Source organism: Papaver somniferum, chromosome 5 (genome assembly GCF_003573695.1).
Source record: "Papaver somniferum cultivar HN1 chromosome 5, ASM357369v1, whole genome shotgun sequence".
Classification (NCBI taxonomy): domain Eukaryota; kingdom Viridiplantae; phylum Streptophyta; class Magnoliopsida; order Ranunculales; family Papaveraceae; genus Papaver; species Papaver somniferum.
Window position 1 is genome coordinate 3,441,378 of NC_039362.1, and position 20,935 is coordinate 3,462,312.

At 35.2% G+C, this 20,935-nt stretch overlaps 2 protein-coding genes across 5 annotated transcripts; both read left to right on the forward strand.

Moving 5' to 3' along the window:
- The first annotated feature begins 664 nt into the window (after positions 1–664).
- Positions 665–2,440, forward strand: LOC113277220. The gene is made up of 2 exons (XM_026526368.1): positions 665–1,215; positions 2,044–2,440. The coding sequence occupies exon 1, from the start codon at positions 714–716 to the stop codon at positions 1,212–1,214; it is 501 nt and encodes a 166-aa protein (XP_026382153.1). The 5' UTR covers positions 665–713; the 3' UTR covers position 1,215; positions 2,044–2,440.
- Positions 2,441–14,370: 11,930 nt separating this feature from the next.
- LOC113280891 (kelch domain-containing protein 3-like) lies at positions 14,371–20,620 on the forward strand. Of its 4 annotated transcripts, none has more exons than XM_026529488.1 (11): positions 14,371–14,892; positions 15,014–15,163; positions 15,537–15,698; positions 16,060–16,212; positions 16,376–16,528; positions 17,639–17,800; positions 17,948–18,139; positions 18,383–18,569; positions 18,702–18,867; positions 19,331–19,481; positions 19,582–19,942. In XM_026529488.1, the coding sequence occupies exons 1-11, from the start codon at positions 14,691–14,693 to the stop codon at positions 19,596–19,598; spliced, it is 1,695 nt and encodes a 564-aa protein (XP_026385273.1). In that variant the 5' UTR covers positions 14,371–14,690; the 3' UTR covers positions 19,599–19,942. The 4 variants fall into 4 exon arrangements, with proteins under 4 accessions (XP_026385273.1, XP_026385271.1, XP_026385269.1 ...); XM_026529486.1 differs by lacking the exon at positions 19,582–19,942 and adding an exon at positions 20,195–20,620 and having other exon boundaries at positions 14,372–14,892; positions 18,386–18,569; XM_026529484.1 differs by lacking the exon at positions 19,582–19,942 and adding an exon at positions 20,195–20,620 and having other exon boundaries at positions 14,375–14,892.
- The last annotated feature ends 315 nt before the right edge of the window (positions 20,621–20,935 follow it).

The following is a 20,935-nucleotide window of genomic DNA, read 5'->3' on the forward strand; positions in this document are numbered from 1 at the left end:
ACGTTGTTATAACGTTTTCTATATATATTACTATTTTATTCTTTTATTTTTAAAATATTAGTTGTAATTTTTTAATCTTTAATTTAAAATATAAAGAATTGTAAGAAAATATTTTTATATTCTTTTTTATTAAAAAATGGTTATAACTGACGTGAAAACCGGAAAAATGGTTTAAAAAACTTACGATAAAATGTTATTTAGATGGAAAAACGTAAAATTCAATTTTAGAAAAACGGTTATAACGTGTGTGAAAACGGTCCTAAAAAACTGCAATTATTTCCTATTTATCGGCATTATATAAGCACGGGGTTCAAGGACTCTCACTGCCACCGTATATGAGTGTGATCGTTTTAACGGGTATATTTTTGGAAAAAAAACGATGTTTTCAAACCTTGGGTGGAATTGATGGCGATTTGGTGTTTTTAGTGGGGATATATTTATCGAGATAGAGAAGCACACCGAATCGGTCCTAGCTAACATACTCTTCAAATCCGTTGCGTTCTCCCTCTAACAAAAATCATTTTTTTTAGTGTTTTTATCACAGGATAATTGGTCAATATTATGGACCCATGGATAACCTTTTTTTCCGGATGGACCTTGCTCATTATTTGGGCCTAGGACCAAAGATATCCTTAAAAGATTTTAATTATAACCTAATTTTTCTTTTCTCTTCCATCTCCTCGTTCGCAGACTGTAATTTCTAGGGTTAGAGGATGGGGGGTGTATTTTCGAATCCGTTAAAATCCTCACTAAAAGATGCTTTTAAAGATGATGAGGTGATGAAACCTCTTAGAAATCAAGGTATTGTTTTGGTAAAAGAAATTAGTCAAGATGAAGATATTAAAAATCAAGGAGTTGTCTGGGTTAGACAAATCGTTCAAGACAAAGAAATTAGGGTTGCAGGTACTGAGTTTGTTTCTGAAGTTCTTGCAAAAGAGGATGTGACTAAACAACTTTCATTGGTATTGAAAGGGGTGGAGACGAACATTAAAGATGTTAGAACTACTCTTGCAATTGGTTTTGGGATAGGACTTCTTCTCTATGGATTGAACACGATTCAGAATCTATTTGGAAAACCACCACCACCAGCAGCGGCGGCGGCTGCATCAGCTTCGGCAGCAGCAGCAGCAGCGGCTTCAACTGCTAGAGAAGCGGCAGCAACAGCTACTTTCTACACTGCAGCGCTCCAGTTACCCCGAACTTCGGAGGAATGATGTGAGTTGAACTGACTAAACTTGATTTCTTGATTTCATGATTAGAGTATTTATGGTGGATTGCCACCACATCTCAGTGTCAATGGGCCAATGGGACTAAACGTTAGAGAAAAAACTAAATTACATTGGGTGCTTCTTTCTGTTATATATTTAGGTTAGGAGTTGTAACATTTCCTTATTAGAGTAATCAAGAGATGCATACAGCTACACTGTATAAGTAGTATTTTAAGCAATGTCACCTTATGCCATCCATGAATAACCAAGGTATCTTATGGCACAATGACCTGACTGATAGTTCTAATGAGATTCCACTCACTAATATGTTGTTGCACGAAGAACATGGGAAGTTTTTTGCAACTCGTACTGTCAGTTGTGATGTTGAACTTTAGCTCTTCCAGTACTATGCATGCTTACTCCGAGCCTTTTCTTGCCTGTTAATTATGTGCCCAATGTTCTTAGTAGGTGTTTCTAGCAGTATGCAGGAAGGCTCTCTATGTTTGTTCACTGCAATACAATGAACTCAAGACCTGGTCTTTATGAGGATACATTTTAAGTGATTGCAGTGGAAACTGCGGGTGCAGTAACTTTTGTTTTCTTAGTCTCATGTGGAAGCATGAATGTATTACATGACCGCTCATTTAACCCAATATAGAATTGAGACCTCCAGTCTGTTGGAGGATGCTATGATTAGGACTATATTAGTAGAGATGCTGTGTAATTAGAATAACAAACTCTATTATAAGAGTGTTGCTGTGTAATTAAGCAATTGATGAATCGCTTCACCTAAAAAAGGAAAACTATCTAATGTATTTGTTATTCTATTTTGCAGGTAGGTATTATGAACTGATTGGAGTTTAACATGCAAATATGGTGGATAAGAGGGAAGGTAATCTAGGGTAACATAATACTATGTAAACAGATAAGCTGACTTCAGGGTATAAATAGAAGTTCATTATGGGCTCTTCCCACTTTTGTTGATTAGGGAAGACGAAAACATAAGTAGTTCATTATGGGTTCTTCCCACTTTTGTTGATTAGGGAAGACGAAAACATAAGTTTACGTTTTAAAAAGTTTCAAACGTACATATTTCACTTTTGGGTATGGTTTAAAACTGGTTTAAAGCTCGTATTCTAATTATTATGGTCATACTAATTGAATCTTATTTGGATTCTTGTGGATTACTGTATCAAATTTGAATTATATGAAGGTTCAATGTGGATTTATTACATACATTGTTTGTGGTAGAGTTCAAGCCCACCAACAGCTTGACATACGTTATGTTTATGGCAAAGGACAAATCATTCAATATGTATAGAGATTAGCATGTTATGTGTTGCCATGTGGGTGATAGAATCCATGTAGAATCAACCTTGGCCTGACGTACAGGCAAAATGTTTTACTTCTATTTGTGATCAGGATAATCTGAACATTATGGTCATACCCACAAGTGATGAAAAAAAAAATTCTCAAAAAAAAAATAAAACTAAACAAATTGCCCGGACCGGATGATTTCCATGTTGCTCTCTCTTCCCACTATTAAATGACCTATTTACTTTTACATTTTGTCCCACTATTAAGTTACCTATATCAATAAACAATGAGATATTTCTGAAATTATCCTTTTAGTTGATTATAAAAAATATAAGAAATATGCATAATTTGATAGGCATGTTTATATTCGTTATATAGGTGTTTTAAAATGCTTTTCAATGCTATGAAGTTTGTGAACATCCGTGGTGTAGTTTGAGCGATAAATCATTTCAAAATTTCACTAATTATTATCCATAAGAGTATAATTATAAAATATTCTTAAAAATACTCTTTCCATTGTTTGCCTTAAAAATTGTGCAAACTTGAACTAGATCACTTAATAGTAGGACGGAGGGAGTAGTTTCTTAAAAACAATTGGGAAACTGTATGTCAGAAGGTGGATGGCTTCCATGTTAGTTTCTTAAAAACAATTGGGAAACCGCATGTTAGAAGGCAATTCAGAATTTCGTTGAAACAAAAATTATGAATTAAGATATCAAATAAAACTCACCTTTTGTTGATTCCAAAAGTTAAACATCCTAAGAACCCTAATCAATTCAGACACATTGGACTTTGTAATACAATATATAAAATAATAGTAAAAGAATAAAAACCATCCTAAATAAAATTATATCCACTTCCAATCTGCTTTCCTATCATCCATATAAATCTCTGACAATATTATTGTTTTCCATGAAATAATCCATCCATTAGATAAAAAAGAGCCAAAACATGAGGATTAGGGATCAAAATAGACATGTTCAAAGCCTTTGACGGGGTTAACTGGAACTTTCTGTTAAACACCATAGAATCCTTTGGTTTTACTCAGGAAGTATGTGACCTTATAGAACAATGCATATCTACAACATTAATATGTGTCTTGTTAAATTGAATCACTGGTAACTTTTTTAACCATACTAGAGGATTAAGACTGGGAGACCCTCTATCTCCATAGTTGTTTATAATATGCATGGAATTTTTTTCAAGACTCCTTTTTTTTCAGGAACAAAACAAGCTGCTTCATGGTGTTAAGATAACACCAAAAAGTGAACATATATTTTATATCTTATTTGCAGATGATTATTTATTGTTTTCCAAAGTTGATTTAGTAAAATGCAGGAATCTTCTAGCTATAATAGATCCATTTAGCAAGGCTTCAGGACAATTCATAAAGTTCGAAAAATCCGGTGGCTTTTCAGTAAAAAGGTACAACCAAAACACCAAAAAATGATGTAGAAACTGCTTAAGATAAAACACATAATCTGAAAGGCCCTTATCTAGGTGCCCCTTTTTTATAGAAAAATCAAAAATAAAAACTTTTGGCCCAATTCTAGATAGAATAAAAACTAAATCCTAAGGTTGGAAGGATAAGTTACTACCTCAATTTAGTAGAATGATACTAAACAAAGCGGTTCTAGCTAGCATCCTTTCTTATCAGACGGGATGTTTCATTCTTCGTAAGAAAATAACTAACAAGATAGATGCCATACCGAGAGAATTTTGGCGATTTTTTTTTCTTCTTTTCTTTCAACAAGAGGTTTTTATTCTAAAGCTTGGACCAATCTCTGTAAACCTATGCATTTATGGGGATTAGGATTTAGAGATGTCCGTAAATTTAACTTATCAATGATTGCAAAGTAGTAAGAAAATTGATTTAGGAACCCGACTCTCATTGGGAAAAATATCTAAAACCAATTTACTTTAAAAAGAAAAGTCCCTTAGAAGTAAAACCACATGACAAAGGTTCTTGGACTTGGAAATTGTTTTTGTAAATGCCTAGAGCTTATTAACCAGTACATCATTTGGGAAGTAGGAAAAAATCTTAATATGAATGTTTGGCAAGATAACTGGGTTCCAGGTTTAAGTGGAAATCTAATTCATTACAACAAATCCCTGTAATAATTAAATAAGACTTGTGGCAGATTTCATTGATCTTGTCACAAAAAAGTGAAATTTTCCCCTCACCAGTGACTCATTCCATCAGACATTGTTAGAGAATTTCTCGGTCGAACTCGCATGCGTTGCTATCTCAAGCATGTTTGTCAATGTTAGTGATCAAAACTATAAGTCTTGATTTCTAGCCTATCATAGCTAAGGTCTCGGAGTAGGATAGAAAGTGTAGTTGAGCTCAAGACTCCATGACAATCATCATACAAGACGAAGGACTGCTCAAGGAAATGGTGGATCTTCATCGACTAAAAGTATGTGGAGACTTGAACTTATCTGTCACTCAAAAGTCTATTTACTCTATCTCCTACTCTTGAGACAAAAGTCGTTTTGATATAGACTTTCATTATACACATTTTCTATTTCGAGCTGAGTTTACCTCGCCTATCTATTTCTCGAAATATGTGTTGGTAAAGCTTTCTCTTTAGCCTAATTCATATTTTTCTAGTGACGAAATTCATGTTATGTTTCAATCACTTTGAGAATTGCTCTGACGAAAAATGGTCTGTGAATAACGGCTATATAACGTCCTCTGAGAATGTCTCAATGATTGAAATGAGAGTTTAAATTACATAACCATTGGTGGATGTAAGCATTGTTGTGGAAACACATATGTGCATAAGTCCTATACCTTGAACCAAAGTTTGCAAATTTTTTTGATCAAGAGAAATGAAAGCGGCGTGAGCCAAGTCCGCGAACTCAGTCCGCGAACTGGTGGAAGTTCTCGACCCGAGAAATTCTGTTGGATTTTGTGAACTCCTTCCATGAGCTTAAGTCTGCGAACTTGAGAGGTTATACCTAAAACCGGTTGTTCTTGAACTCATGTTTATATAAACTAAGGAATGCTTTTGCGAACCGTGGCTATAAAGTTCATGAACAAATTCGAGTGAATCAAACCGTTTTTGCTTCGACTGTGTCTTGTGTAGTTACATAAAGATCTAAGCAATTGAAAAACTCTCTAACTAGTTCACTTGAGTCATTTGGACTAGTTATGGTGAAGAAGAATATGGTTGATATGAAAGTGATCATATGGCTAACCATTGGTTAACTATTGTTGAGCCAACAAATGTCAATGTTTGAGTAATGTTCATAAAACCAAAATGGAACATTTCATTTGTTTGTAACAAGCTAAGTTTTCGATCTAACAGTTGAGAAATATTAGCTTGAATCTAATCAGGTTTTCATCTAACGGTGAATATTGAATGCTTTGTTATTAAGCTAACATTGATTGCAAACCATGATTTGGAAGTTTAGATAAGGGAAAACTCTAGCAACCGGGAAACCTAATCCCCACACCTTACGTGTGATACTAGTTGCATAGCTAGAGTCGATTCTCCTTTAACCTTTGGTTTCTTCTTCTAAACCAGGTTAACGACTTAAAGACTTCATTAAGATTGTGAAGCCAGACCGATACTACTTTTCTTGTAGTTATGTGATCTGATCTTGTTGTTTCTATCATACTAGTACAATTGTAATAATTGGCTTGAGATTGATATCTCCGATAGGCAAGATAGAAAAGAAATAAAAAAAACACTTCGTCTCATCGTTTGTGATTCTGCAATATCTTTTTTCGATGCATCGATTAAGATTATTGTGAGGTGATTGATAATACTAGGTTGTTCTTCGGGAACATAAGTCTGGATTATCAATTGGTTCATGTTCACCTTGATTTATCAAAAGACGGAACAAAAATCGTAGGTATATTCGTGGGAGACGGATTTATCTATTACCATAGAGTTTTCTGTGTGATACAAATTTGTTTATTAAAGTCTTGGACTTTGGGTTGTAGAAACTCTTAGTTGTGGGTGAGATCAGCTAAGGGAATCAAGTACGTAGCATCCTGCTGGGATCATAGGCGTAGGAGCATAACTGTACCTTGGATCTGTGTGAGATTGATTGGGGTTCAACTACAGTCCAGACCGAAGTTAATTTGGAGTAGGCTAGAGTCTGTGGCGGCATAATACATTGTGTGTTCAATCTAGACTAGATCCCGAGGTTTTTCTGCATTTGCGGTTTCCTCGTTAACAAAATTCTGGTGTCTGTGTTATTTCTATTCCGCATTATATTTGTTTATATAATTGAAATATCACAGGTTGTGCGTTGTTCAATCAATTAGAATATCCGACCTTTTGGTTATTGATTTAAATTGATTGACACTTGGATATTGGTCTTTGGTACCATCCAAGTTATCTCTCTTTGATAAAGACTCGCAGATTTCTATTGCTTGAGTAAAAATCAAATCGAGAGATTGAGATATAAACTCTTTGATATACTTTTCTCTAGATTGAGTATGACTGTCTAGTTGATTCTCTAGAAAGTATATTGGAGTTTGTCCATACAGATTGCTAAGCGAAATATTGGGTGTGGTTGTAGACCCCCACTTTTTCAATTGGTATCAGAGCATGCAAACACATTTAAAGGCCTTATAAGTCTGTGTTTGTGGCGATCTGACTCTATGGACAAAAGTGCTATCTCAATAAATGCACCACCGGATCCAGGGATTTCAGAATTCTCTTCCATGACTGATTTAATAAAATATGTAGAAGAAATTCTATATATACCTCCACCAGGTTTAAAATCGCTTGAAGTGTTTTCAGATCTTGAAAATAAGCTTGAGAGCTTATCTCTTGATGTTGAGTTATACCTCTAGAAAGAGCAATAATCTCTTGACAGGCTAAATCAAGTTATGATGAATAATATTTATATTGAGGTTGATATTGATTTACTAATCAGCGAGAGCAATGCTCCTCCTCTGCGTAGTCCAATTAGTTGTAACAAACTAAATGAATTACAAGAGGAGTTTAAATCTCAGTCATCTGAGTGTATCACCTCAAATCATGAATTGATTCTTTGATCAATTCCTGATACTTCCTATAAAGATAGTAGTATTGTCTTCTTTTATGAAGAAGCTAGGAGGTCTCTGTTTATCAAAAGAGTTTCCCTTTGCAGTACTAAAAACTATCTACAGACACTGTTTTTTATAAGTTGGAAAACAAGAAATCAGAAACACAAATATTTTTGGGTTCTCTTGAAGTTCTTTGATAGACTTATTAAAACAGTGTCTTGGGTGTTTCTCAACACTACTAGATGTAAGAGTTGCTGGAAAGAAACTTTTTCTTGGTGCCATGGTAAGCAAGACATTGTTCACCTCAACACAACTTGATTGTGTTGAAAGTGCATCCTCACTAAGAAATACCCTGTTATGTATACGGTGATGGAAGCACAAGAACTGGGGCATACATATTAAGTTGGGTATGATTTTGAATGTTTGGTAACGCGGCAGAATTCGATTGGATTCTTCTAAAAAGGTTCCTTTGTGTTTAGGTTTGAAAATAGTAGTTCAGGATGTTTGGTCTTCATGGTACACATACCAAGTATGCATACCATCATTTAAAATCAAAATCCAGGGGTTTAAGTTCGCATACCCAGTTTGTAAACTGCTCTAAGTCATGAAAATTTGTTTGCAAACCCGTATGCATACTTGCCTGCAGACATCGATATTGGGTAAACTTGTTTTGGCCGTAATTTCTTCGTCCGACCTCGGAATGACCTCATTTTTTTTTTGCATTCTCTTCCTCTTTGAATCCTCTTCAAAATAGAGATGAAAAACCTTGAATTTGGATGAGGTAAGATTGGTATTTGTCCAGTCTCTTGTTTTTGAGTGTTTTACTCTGTTTTGTCGTACTTGTTCCACTTCTCTTGGACTTGGGAACTTGGATTATTGGAGTACTACTCTTCTAAGCTAATTTTTAGATTTTAAAAGAATGTTGTTGGTGAATCACAAAGAAGGAAGTTCAATAATGGGCAGTAGTACGCATTGTTATGGGATTCTTTAATGTTCACAATCATCCTTTGTGAACTATGGTGCATGGTCGTTAATGACTTTGTATGTTCTTCTTTGTCAAGAAAATATTTTTATACGCCTTTGGTAGTTATTCTTGGTGTAAATCCGGGAGAAAAAATTTATTCTACCCTTTAAGGACAAATCATCTTATATGTGCATTACAAGGATATAGTTGAAAAGGATTGATTGGCTAAGGGACCTTTGAAGAAGGAAGCATCACATTGTTCCGACACGGGACACTCTCGGGTATAGAAGTGCAATGAAGGCTCATAACTAAGTTTTCTTGATGCCTAGGAAACTTCTAATGAGAATTTATTCTTATTTTTGAGAAGGATTACTAGAGTTTGGAATAACAATTATTGTGATTACACATAGCTATTGCCAATTTCATCTTCATGTTTTTAGATTTATTGGTTTAAATTCTAAATTTGTTTGGAAGATGATTTTTGCATTAATAATCTTTATGGTTTTATATATTGCAAATTTTGTATGGGATATGTGTGTTTGCGTCCGTGAACTATGATTGTCTCATACCTTGTCAAAAGTAAAGTCTTTCGTAAGTCGATATGCATATATTGATAAAAGAATGAATGGAATTTTGACAAATACAAAAGTTAAGCCTATCATGTAAATTATTGATGGAAGATAGGTTACAATATTTGTTTTCAAGGATTATGTCTATTGTATGTCATTGTGCAAATGATGATGGGAAAATAGAATGAATCCTTGTGTATTCCGCAGTAATTGATCTTCCCTGATCCATATTTTGTGTATTACTGTGAAGCTCCATAATGTGTCTTATGTTGAGCACTAAACAACCAAGTTGATTATTCTTATGATTAGCCTTGTTTTTGTTCCGGAAGATAATTTATGTTGAGCATTTTTTAACTAAATTAATCATCACGTTTGGTTATTTAGTTATGACTCCGTAGGTTTTCTTATGTTTGAGCGTTCTTGACTGAGTTTATTATTTTTATGATTAACTTCATTGCTCCACAGATCCTCTTATGTGAGTATGACCAATTAAATTGATTACTTTTGTGATTAGTTTGGTTGTGTATTTCGATTTTATTAATTATGGATTTTCTTGTGATTAATCTAATTGAGCGCTTTTAAGTCTCCATAAGTTTACTTGTGTTGAGCATATTCGGTTAAGTTAATTATGAGTTCTTTTATGGTTAACTTAATTGAATATTTTTGGATTCAAATTCATACTTGTATGTGATTTGTCCAAAGAAATCCTTCTTTCCCTTCGAAATTAAGGTCGCTCTTGTTGTTCCTTTGGGAATGACATATTATGGGGGAGAGTTCATCTTGAACTTGTGCTTAATTGCCAAATCATTGTGGGGAGTGCGGATGTGGAATATTTTAGGGGTTATCTTGTATCTTTAAATTCCTTATGAATGCATTTAGCTTCGGCTTTATGATTGCATCTAAATAAGATGATATGTGTTCTTACTTTTGGTCATGAAATGTCTCTTTCGTAAATTTCATTAGGATCCCGTTCTTGTACCTTTGCCAATTTTATTAACAAAAAGGGGGAGAATTATTATGTAGTTCGCACTACAAATACATATGGTTTTCGGATCATTATGTAAGGGGAGTGGTTTCCATGTGAGATGGAGTATTGACTAAGGGGGAGTGACACATATCACCGTAGTATTGTTGTTAAAGTTATGATACAGTTGAACTTTGACGATGTGTAATGATACTATAACACTGTATAACAATGATTGAGAACTCTTGTTTTCTTGGTCAAACAAGAGAAAATGTATAGATTTTATTGAGGCAAGGCTTGACAGAGCATTATACAATGAACAATGGTTAAACTCCTTTCCCTCGACTACCCTCCACCATCTTCCACCCATTGGCTCTGACCATAGCCTTATCTTGCTCAAAACCTCCCCAATTTGGAAAGACGGGGATAAAACTTTCAAATTCTTTAGATTCTTCTTGGAAGACCCAGTTGCTTAGAGGTCATCGAAGAAGCTTGGAACCTTGAAATTCAAGGAACTTCCGCTTTCGGTCTTGTTAGCAGATTAAAAAATATGAAAAACCTAATAAAAAAGTGGAAACGAGATTATTTTGGAAACATCCAGTACCACATAAAGAAAACAACAAAAAACATTGAGTATGCTAAAAATGTCAAAAATTTACCAGATAACTCCAATGATGTTTCTAATCTCAACCTAGAACTTGAAAAATGGAGCAATTTTGAGGAAGCCATATGGAAATTAAAAGCTACAGAAAATTCTATCAAACTAGGAGATCGAAACACCGGCTTTTTCCACACATATACCAAACAAAACTTCAGGAGACTAAGGATAGATACCATAAAAGATAAATATGACAATTGGTGTCGGAGCAGAGAAGAAATTTCCAAGGTGCTCTTTTCCCACTTCTCAGAATTGGCTACTTATGAGAAAAAACCGATCCCCTATCATATACTTGACCTGATTCCAAATCGTATCTCTAAGGAGGACAATGCCAGACTGATAGCACCTCCTCTTGAAGAAGAAATAAAATTTGTCCTTTTCGGAATGCACCCAAACAAGGCCCTGGACCTAATGGATTCCCAACCATCTTTTTCAAAAAACTGGAATTTAATTAAACATGATCTGATAAATACCGTCACAGACTTCTTCCATGCTAAATGCCTTCTTAAGGAGTTAAATTCGACCTTTATCACCCTAATTCCTAAAATTAAATTACCTTCTTCCCTAGGAGACTTTCGACCAATCTCTCTATGCAACACGGTGTACAAAATAATCTCTAAATTGTTGGCGAATATGTTGAAACCCCTTCTAGATACTTTAATTTCTCCCTTCCAATCGGCCTTTGTGCCAGGAAGGCAAATCTCCGACAATGTCATAATTGCTCATGAAATCATCCACACTAGGGAAAAGCTAAAAACTGGCTATGTGGGACTTAAAATCGACATGTCTAAAGCTTTCGACAGGGTAGAATGGGATTTACTTCTCCAATCCCTGAAGAGATTAGGTTTCGGGGAAAACTGGTGTGCTCTGATAGCCCAATGTATAAAAACTTCAACGCCAGCTGTCCTAATTAACAGATCTCATACTCCTTTCTTCAATCCCTCCAGAGTGCTAAGGCAAGGAGACCCCTTATCGCCTTACCTTTTCATCTTATGCATGGGATGTCTCTATAGGGTCATAAAGGATGCATAAGACAAATGAAAATCCATGGAATAAATGTAGCTAAGGAGGCACCAGCAATTGCTCATCTGATGTTTGCTGATGATCTCCTCATATTTGCTAGAGCAACAAAAAAGGAATGCAAAAATATCATTAAAATTATAGATGCTTTCAGCACTGGCTGTGGCCAGTTGATTAACTACCAAAAATCTGGGATCTTCTTTGGTAAAAGTGTGGGAAATAAAGAAGCAATGGTGCTTATTGATCTCATGGGAGTAGGCAGAATCAAATTAGAAGACACATATCTTGAAGTTCTGTTTTTCACCCATAGATCAAAAACACAATGTTTTGAACCTATTCTTGATAAATTAAAAGTCGTCTCCCTGGTTGGAGAGGGACAAATATCAATCCTGCTGGGAAAGTGGTCATGGTAAAACATGTCTCTGATTCCCTTGCAACATACCAAATGGCATGCTTTGTCATTCCAAAAAATATCACTAAGAAAATGGATGCCCTCAACAGAGAATTCTTTTGGGGGCATATGGAGGGGCAAAAAAGATGTATTTTCCCAAAAAAATGGTTAACTTTTTTCCTTCCGAAGGAAAAGGAGGACTAGGCTTCAAAAATTACTCCGACTTTAACCAGCCATGGTTATAAACCTTGTCTGGAGATTAATCCAAAACCCCGACTCCCTTTGGGGGAAATTATGAAATCAAAATACTTCAAATTTTGTTCGGCTATCCTGCTGAAAAACAAAAAACCACCAACAATCAGTTTTTGGTTATGGAAATGTTTAGGGAAAGGTCTCAAAATAATCCAAAAAAATGCCAAATGGAAAGTGGGCAATGGAAATCTATCAAGATTTGGAATCACAACTGGATTCCATTAAACCACACAAATATCTTATCCAAGATGATATCCGTCCCAGAATCACTAGTACTCTCACAAATGTAAACCAACTAATCAACCATAACTTGGGCTCTTGGAACTTGGACTTCATAGACCAAGTTTTCATCCCAAGAACCACTGAGAATATTAAACAAATTTCGATTGGTATCATCGCAGATGATAAAGATCATCTAATCTGGTTAACAAATAGGAATGGAGGTATTTCTGTTAGAAAAGTTTATAACTTCCTTGTCAAGTCTAGACAAGACACTGAGAGGGATACTATTAATCCTATAACTTGGGACAGGGTTTGGGGGCTCAATCTGGCGCCTAGAATTCAACTGTTTATGTGGAAAGCCATTCATAACATCCTACCGGTAAATCATAATTTAAACAAGAAAATAAAGGACATTGCTCCTATCTGTATGCTTTGTAGGAATACGAATGAAACCATTAAACACCTTTTTCTCGATTGTAGTTTCAGTCGTGCTGTTTGGTTTGGTATGGGAATTTCTCCTATGCATATCCAAAACAATAATAGGACGGCTGAACATTGGTTCAATTCTTGGTTTAAAAGTCAAAATTCTCATTATCCCTACCACTATCCCCTACCTGAACTATGTGCAACCATCTGTTGGTTCATTTGGAAGATTAGGTGTCAAAATAGTATCCAAGGTATCCAGGCAAACCCTACCTCCACCATTGCTCTCATCAAAAGTCACATGTTATCTGAACAAATGTCAGCAAAAAAATTCATTCAAATCCGAAACCCCACTTTGTAACAAAGAGACGAGATGCAATTACAATACAGGAAAAAAGAATACACTATCAACATTCATACAATCCACAACAGAGACAAAAAGACAACAACTACTTTACTAATTTTTTTGAATGAGATGGATGACATTTCAGGGGAAGCAGGAGTAACAAGCAGTTCAAACAGTTTCAGTGATGCTCAATCAGTAGGAGTCATTGCGGCTTAAATGATGGCAAGACGAAGAAAACTGAAAGAAGTCACCCCGGAACTTGAAGATATGAAGACCAGAAAAGCGCTCAACAGAAAGATGCATAACAATAAATAGATACAAGAACATGTTCTCTTCAACTCTCTTACAAGCTTATTTGATTACTTCATTTTTATAAGATGTAATATCTATAATAGGCCACTAAGGCAAAACTTATCTACAAAAGCAAATATCATCCTCAATCACCTGATTGTTGGTGAACATGCGATTGATATAATGTCAAAAAACACTTTACTTATGTTGCACAATGCTAAATGAGAATTTTTCGATCCCATTTAGTCGGTTAATATAATTTTTTTTTCAAAAAAAAAATATCAAAAGTTAGCAAAATAGATAAACCAAACAATCAAAAACAAGATAAGTCTAGATGGACCTCGAAAAAATCAAAAGTTTATATTATAAAATCAATGTATGATAAGCTTAATGAGGTAGGCGCGGATGTTATAAGTTTGTCTCTTCTTAAAATATTTTGGAAAGTTATGTGGAATCACTAAGAATAAAGCTTTATTTTTGAAATGTATCCAGAATGCTCTTGCAACTAACATAAAATTATTTGGAAAAATTAAACACATGATCATTCTTGTTCAATGCGGGGTGATGAATTAGGAACAACGTAACTGCTATTTCATTGTAGATATGCTAAAGCTATTTGGGAACAAAAACCAAACCCTATAGACTTCGACCAAGCTATTAGTATTAATGATTGATTTATGTTAAAGTTGGCTTATTGTTTCTGGTTCTATTATCTTTATACCTCGCGCTCTTTGAATCTCTGTTCCTGTTTATTAATGAAATACTTATCCACAAAAGAAGAAAAAAAATTAGGATTACAAATACAAATAACTGGTAGGATTTCAATAAACAATATATTTTTCTCATATTTGAAACCACCTCCTCGTATGTTACATGGGTTGAATAAGTAGTGTTTGTTTAAAAAGCGATTTTCTTAAAACACCCTCCTCGTTCTCTCTCTCTCATAATGTAAATTAGACCAACGTTACTTTACCCCTAAATCTGATTTTTGTCTTGATTTTATTAGCAGTAGAAACTTGATATCAAAACACCCAACAGTTTTCCTGAAACAAAAATGAGGTGGGAAAAGTTAGAGTTGAGCAATAGATTCACAGCAGAAACCAGTGTTGTTGTTGATGGTAGGAAATCAGGTCCAGGTCCTGGTAAAAGATGGGGTCATACATGCAACTCCATTAGAGGTGGAAGATTTCTGGTTGTTTTTGGGGGTTATGGAATGGATAACTGCCAGACTAATGATGTTCATATCTTCGATACAGGTCCGTATTTAGGGTTAATTTCAATTTTCATCTGTATTTTTAGGGTTTCTTTTTTAGGTTTTCATTTGATTGATTTTACTTATTCATTTGGTTGATTTTGTTAACTCTGAAATGTTTGCAGTTAAACAGACATGGAGTAAGCCAGTGGTGAAGGGAAATCTACCTTCTCCAAGGGACAGTCATAGTTGTACTGCTGTGGGAGACAATCTCTTCATCTTTGGGGGTACAGATGGGAAAGTTCCGCTAAGAGATTTGCATATTTTCGACACTTGTAAGACCCCTTCACTTACATTTAATCTTAGAGCTGTTTCCTTTTCGAGTTATATAGTACATGCAATCCTATACTTCATTCATGTGTGTGTTATAGAGGAGTAAACTAACTAGCTAACTCATTTTTCCTTATTTGAAATAACTTCTATTGAGTTGCATTAGATATGAAATGTCATTTTTTTCCTTCGAAAAAGAAAAAAAGAGTTGAAATAACTTCTAGTGAGTTCCATGAGATATTAATTTTTTGTTTCAAATGTTCACATGCTTTTGGTCCGGAAGTTTCAAAAGCATCCCATCTCTGTCATACTTTTTCTTTTCTTATCAAATTCGTTAATGTAACTATAGATTGGTAAACTATTTTGTCTCTGTAATAGCCAGCAGTACTTGGATTACTCCGAGTTTACGAGGTGAAGGACCAGAGCCACGTGAAGGACATAGTGCTGCACTAGTGGGCAAACGACTTTTTATATTTGGGGGATGTGGAAAAGATAATTCATCTGAAGTTTACTATAATGATCTCTACATACTGGATACTGGTAAGTTCTTTGTTTATGGAGATGCTCTAAGATTAAAGCATGAAGATATGATGAATGCCTTCTGTGAGTTTATTTGTCTCTTGGTACGTATCACCTGATTACCTGGACCATGGGTAAGAGGATTATGGATGAAATGATGTGATGCATAGGTCCTTTTTTGCGACCCTTTTTGCTGTGGTTCTTTCTTTTTCGGCTTTAGTTATTTCTACACCAAAAATTGTATGTTACAGGCTTAACACAGTGTGCAAGTTTTACTGAAATTTGTTATCATCTTTCCACGTTATAGCTGTGCTAAGTTGGATGGTATTAGGAGGATAGCTAGAAATATTATTAAACTTCTTTTCCTTCTTGACTTTTGCAGAGACTTTAGTATGGAGACGTGCTGTAACGTCTGGAACACCACCGTCTGCACGAGATAGTCACACTTGTTCAGCATGGAAGCACAAAATTGTTGTCATCGGTGGTGAAGATGCGTCAGATTATTATTTGTCTGATGTTCATATTCTCGATACAGGTCACTGATTTACATTAATGGCGCTTGGCACTCTAAATAGCGATGATGCATTTTCATATGATTTTCTCTTACTTGGATTTTTGAACCATAATATAATATGGTTCATAAGTTTGATCTGTTTCAGTTTCATTCTTCTCAAGCCTTTTCTTATTGTTTTCAACAGATAGTCTTATATGGAAGGAGTTGAGCAACGCGTGCTGGATACTACCTGCACGTGCAGGCCATTCTACTGTTGCTTTGGGGAAACACTTGTTTATCTTCGGTGGATTTACAGATGACCGAAATCTTTACGATGATCTTCATGTGCTAAATTTGGGTATGTAGAAATTTATTATTACTTTTTGTTAGCCTTTTCATTTCTTTAGAGACGGAGTTGGATATTACCTTTTATCAAGCATTTAGCATTTTGAGAAACTTTTTATGATGAAATTATGTCTTCTTTCATCTTCAAAAGACAAAAGTTATAGAACCAGCTTATTATACTTGTTGGAGAAGCTTGATATGAGGGGTCTTTGTGATAGATTTCTGGAATCTAGTCAATATGAGGAACACAAGCTGAAAGACTCTGTAGACGATAGTGCACTGACTATAATCCAATTTGTCTGAAAAACATGGCAGTCTTGAGAAGATTCCGTGGTAAATTAGTGGAACTTAATGGGAAACTAGGATTATAAAGAGAAACCTGGTGAAAGTATTTCGCTACATTCTTTTTTTTCAAAATAGTCCTTGTAACAATTTTTCAAGTCACCTTGTCAGTCCATCCATTTAGTTCCTTGTAATGGAAGAAAATTTTCATTGAATTTGAGATTGTAGAAGCTAAACTTGACGACAAATTAATGTAGGACAGATTTCTTGCCTTGGTTATGTCAAATACAACAATCATGTAAACAATAAAATATATACTACAGCAGTAAAGTCCAGGTCCGGTCCTAACTTATTTACATCTTCCCAATCAATAATAATTACTGGTACTTTCAGTTTGATCTGTTTTAATCATCTTCAGCTTTACGCAGATTTTGTCACATGGTAAATTGTAGGTCATGAGCCAGATCTTGGTTACTAAACAAATTTGAAATTCCAGGTCACGGGGTTAATTTTAGGTCACATGGCAATTTTAGGGTCACGGGGGCATACTTTTGTCCACGAATCAGATTTGGATCACAAGCAATTTGGGTCACGAAGAATTTCTTTGGAACTTTGCAGCTCTTATTTGTCTGTATAAGAGGAACGTGCTGAATGTTTTTCCATTTGAGATTCTTTTGTTTTGTTAGAGGGGTTGGGAAGTTGGATTGCTTAATCTGGATTTAGTATATCTAACATGTGAACAACCAGTTATTCATATTTATTATTTCAAACAGTACTTTTTGTTTCTCTGGACATGCTTCTGGACTTTTGAACCTAATGTACGTGTTTTGTGTATAAGCAGAGAGTGGAAATTGGACCAAGTTAGTAGCTGCTGGTGAAGGGCCTTCTGCCAGGTTTTCTGTTGCTGGGGATTGTCTGGATATCCGAAAGGGTGTTCTTGTTTTCATCGGTGGTTGCAATGAGCATCTCGAGGCACTGGATGACATGTATTATTTGCATACAGGTTTAACTATTTCCTTCTGGCGCTTTGTGGTTCTATGATTTGAATCTACTTTATTCCTTTTTGGCGCTTTAATTGTGGTTATATCCTTTGAATTAATGACATCTGTAACATGTGCTCGATTGCGATTTCTTAATGGTAATATTACAGAATTGTCGGTGGAGAACGAGCAAGATGATCAGAGGCAAGAAAAATTATCTCTCAAAAAGGAGTTGAAGAGAAAGTGCCAAGAACAATGTTTTCCGACTGGCTTACAGATAAACGACAAAGAGACGCGCAAACAGGTGACACTTCCTAAAATGTCTCGAACCATGCCATTGCCATATTATGGCCAAGCAGCAGGTGAGAATCAATTCCACCATTAATTCAATATCGTCTTTACCATTCTCTATGTATCTTCTGTTCCTTTTAACCGATTGATTATATGATTGGGTTGAAAGTTACTGTTGGACGATTAGGAAGTGGGGTTAGGATGCCTTCAGAAAATAGTTATCTTCAAAGCTGAAAGAAAGTACAAGTTCTTACAAATCTGGATAAAAGTAAATGACACGAATAAACTTGTTAATGAGTTTCATTGACTTGCAGCAGAGCAGAACAACTCGACAATGATTGAATTTAAGCCTTGTAATGATAAGATGTTTGAAGCCAAGGTCACTGAAGCTTTTCGCTATGGATATACAATTGAAACCAACATCAATGGAAAACCTCTACGAGGGGTTCTCTTCTCCTACAAACAAGGTTTTGCAGATTCAGCTAATAGTAACCTCAGTGGGTAAGAATAAACCTTGCTTTTGTTCGTATCTTGTATTTATGGATTTTGGCTTATTTTTTCTGCTTATATATGTATATACAAATGTATATAAACTACCTTTTTTGACATTAACTCATCCTGCGTCATTACAAGGATGGCTGAGGAGGCTCGTGTGGAGAATGGATGTCAACCAAAGTTAAAAACAACTGGTGATAATTCTCATGGGAAGAAGTCTACATCTCAAGATTCCCTGACAGAAACTGATATTGCTTCTGAATCCAACAATTCAAATCCCCCTGGTGCTCCTCCACCCCGTAAGGTTAGTTGCATGATGCTTATCTTTTAAGTTCCACCATGTTTGGAGCAACTTATTTTCGACAACTGTATTGTGGTCTAAGGGAACTGATCAGTATGAGCCTAGGCTGAGGCTGTTGACTTATCGTTGTGTTTCATTTTGGAGTCTGGATTTATGGATGGGTGTTAGGTTTTTGATCTACCATAGGCGGTTATCACTTATCACTATAATTTGAGCAAATAACCTTAGAAGATCTTTACATGAGTCCCAAAGGTAGCATTGACATGAGGAACACACTGTGTTTGAGATGGAATTTGCTTTGTTGGATCAGTACCGATTTTTTTTTATCACATAAACGGTTGATAAAAAACGTACGGAAAAAAAAGTGGTTGCTATTCAACTGTTTGCTGCTAGTTTGATTCACTCTAATACTCCATTGCTAGATTGATCCTTATATCTTATTTGTTTATTTGATGTCTTTCCCTAGCAGATAAATGAAACTTCAGGAATGTCAACAGACTCCGTCCCAGATTCAAAGGATAATGGGACACATGAACCATCCACATCAAGCAGAGAAGTTCCTACCGAGGATATGTCTGCTGCAGCCAAAGTCTCAGTTGCTCGGTCTCCGAACCAAGGTTTGAACTACTACTCCTTAGAATTTTCGTAAATGCTTCTCCTCACCCAGATTCTAATATTTACCAGTATAAGACATTGATGTTGCGATATGTATTTCAGATGATGAGCATTTATAGGAGTGAGTTAAAGATTCCCACGTTAATTAGGAGTGAGTTAAACGAGGGAAGATGAGGTGAATGAGGAGATTGTATTCTCGGACGGAAAATCCAAAAGAGTCTTTATAGGAGCGAGTTAAAGATTCCCTCGTTAATTAGGAGTGAGTTAAAGATTCCCCTGTTAATTAGGAATTTAGGAGTGAGTTAAACGAGGGAAGGTGAGGTGAACGAGGAAATTGTATTCTCGAATGGGATATCCAAAAGAGTCTTTTCTTGAAAGTAATTGCATGAAAACCCATGTTTATTAGCCTTGTAGGTTTGAAATTTGGTAAAGGATCTGTATCAAGTGCTTTCGTTAACATATAGAAACACTCTGTTGTCATTGGCTGCCTTTTTCTTCTAGTAATAGTCTAAAACTGCACCTATCCTTGACTGCATTGCCAATTCCCCTAGATAATCGACTCTAATTTTTGTTTTTGTCTATATTGTGCTATTCTTTGCTCGCATCAAAATTGGTAATCTGAATCGAGTGTTTTCTATTTCAATGATTATCAATACAAACTGGTTGTTTGTTCATGTATCTTCATTAAAAGCTAATAGTTGTTATCTCATTGCAGGACCAGTTGGCCCAATTTCTGACATAAAAAAGACATGACTTGACTAGCAGCGTTCTTCTTTTCAGTATCAACAAACATCAAACAGAGAGATGGGTGACGCATCAGTTTAGCTACTAATTAATGGCCTTCAGAAGACTGGCAGTGATATTAGGATTTTTTTTCTTCTCAGTATCCAGGTCACTTCTGTTAGACTTTTTTATGGTTTGCGCAACAAATCCTGTTTAGTCTAAACTAATACATGTTTAGTGAAAAAAAGAAGAAAAGAAATACATGTTTAGTGTAAGCTAATTTATGTTTTTGTTTAAAGCCAGTTTATGATTTAATCATGCTTAATGGCTTGTTTAAGGTTAATCCTAGATAGGGTTGGAAACTAGCATGACATATCAAATAGTTTGAGCTGTCTAATGTAGCCATGAGTTGTCAATCCAACTAATGATGGAAAGGTTGGAGAGATGTGTGGCAAGCATGACTAAGATCTCTTCTAGCTTCACTTGTTTTAAAAAGAAAATTTGTTTTCATCCATTAATCAAGCTTCACTTGTTTTAAAAAGAAAATTTGTTTTCATCCATTAATCAAGAACGCACGATTGGGGGATATAAAAAACAATTGGGGCACATAGGAAAAAGACAAAAACGGGATCCAAATATCAAATCAGTGTCATCCCTTATCTAAGTATTTTATGTAATTTCTAATCTACCCCTCACTAATCAGGATTAGTGATTAATAATAATTAGTAAAATT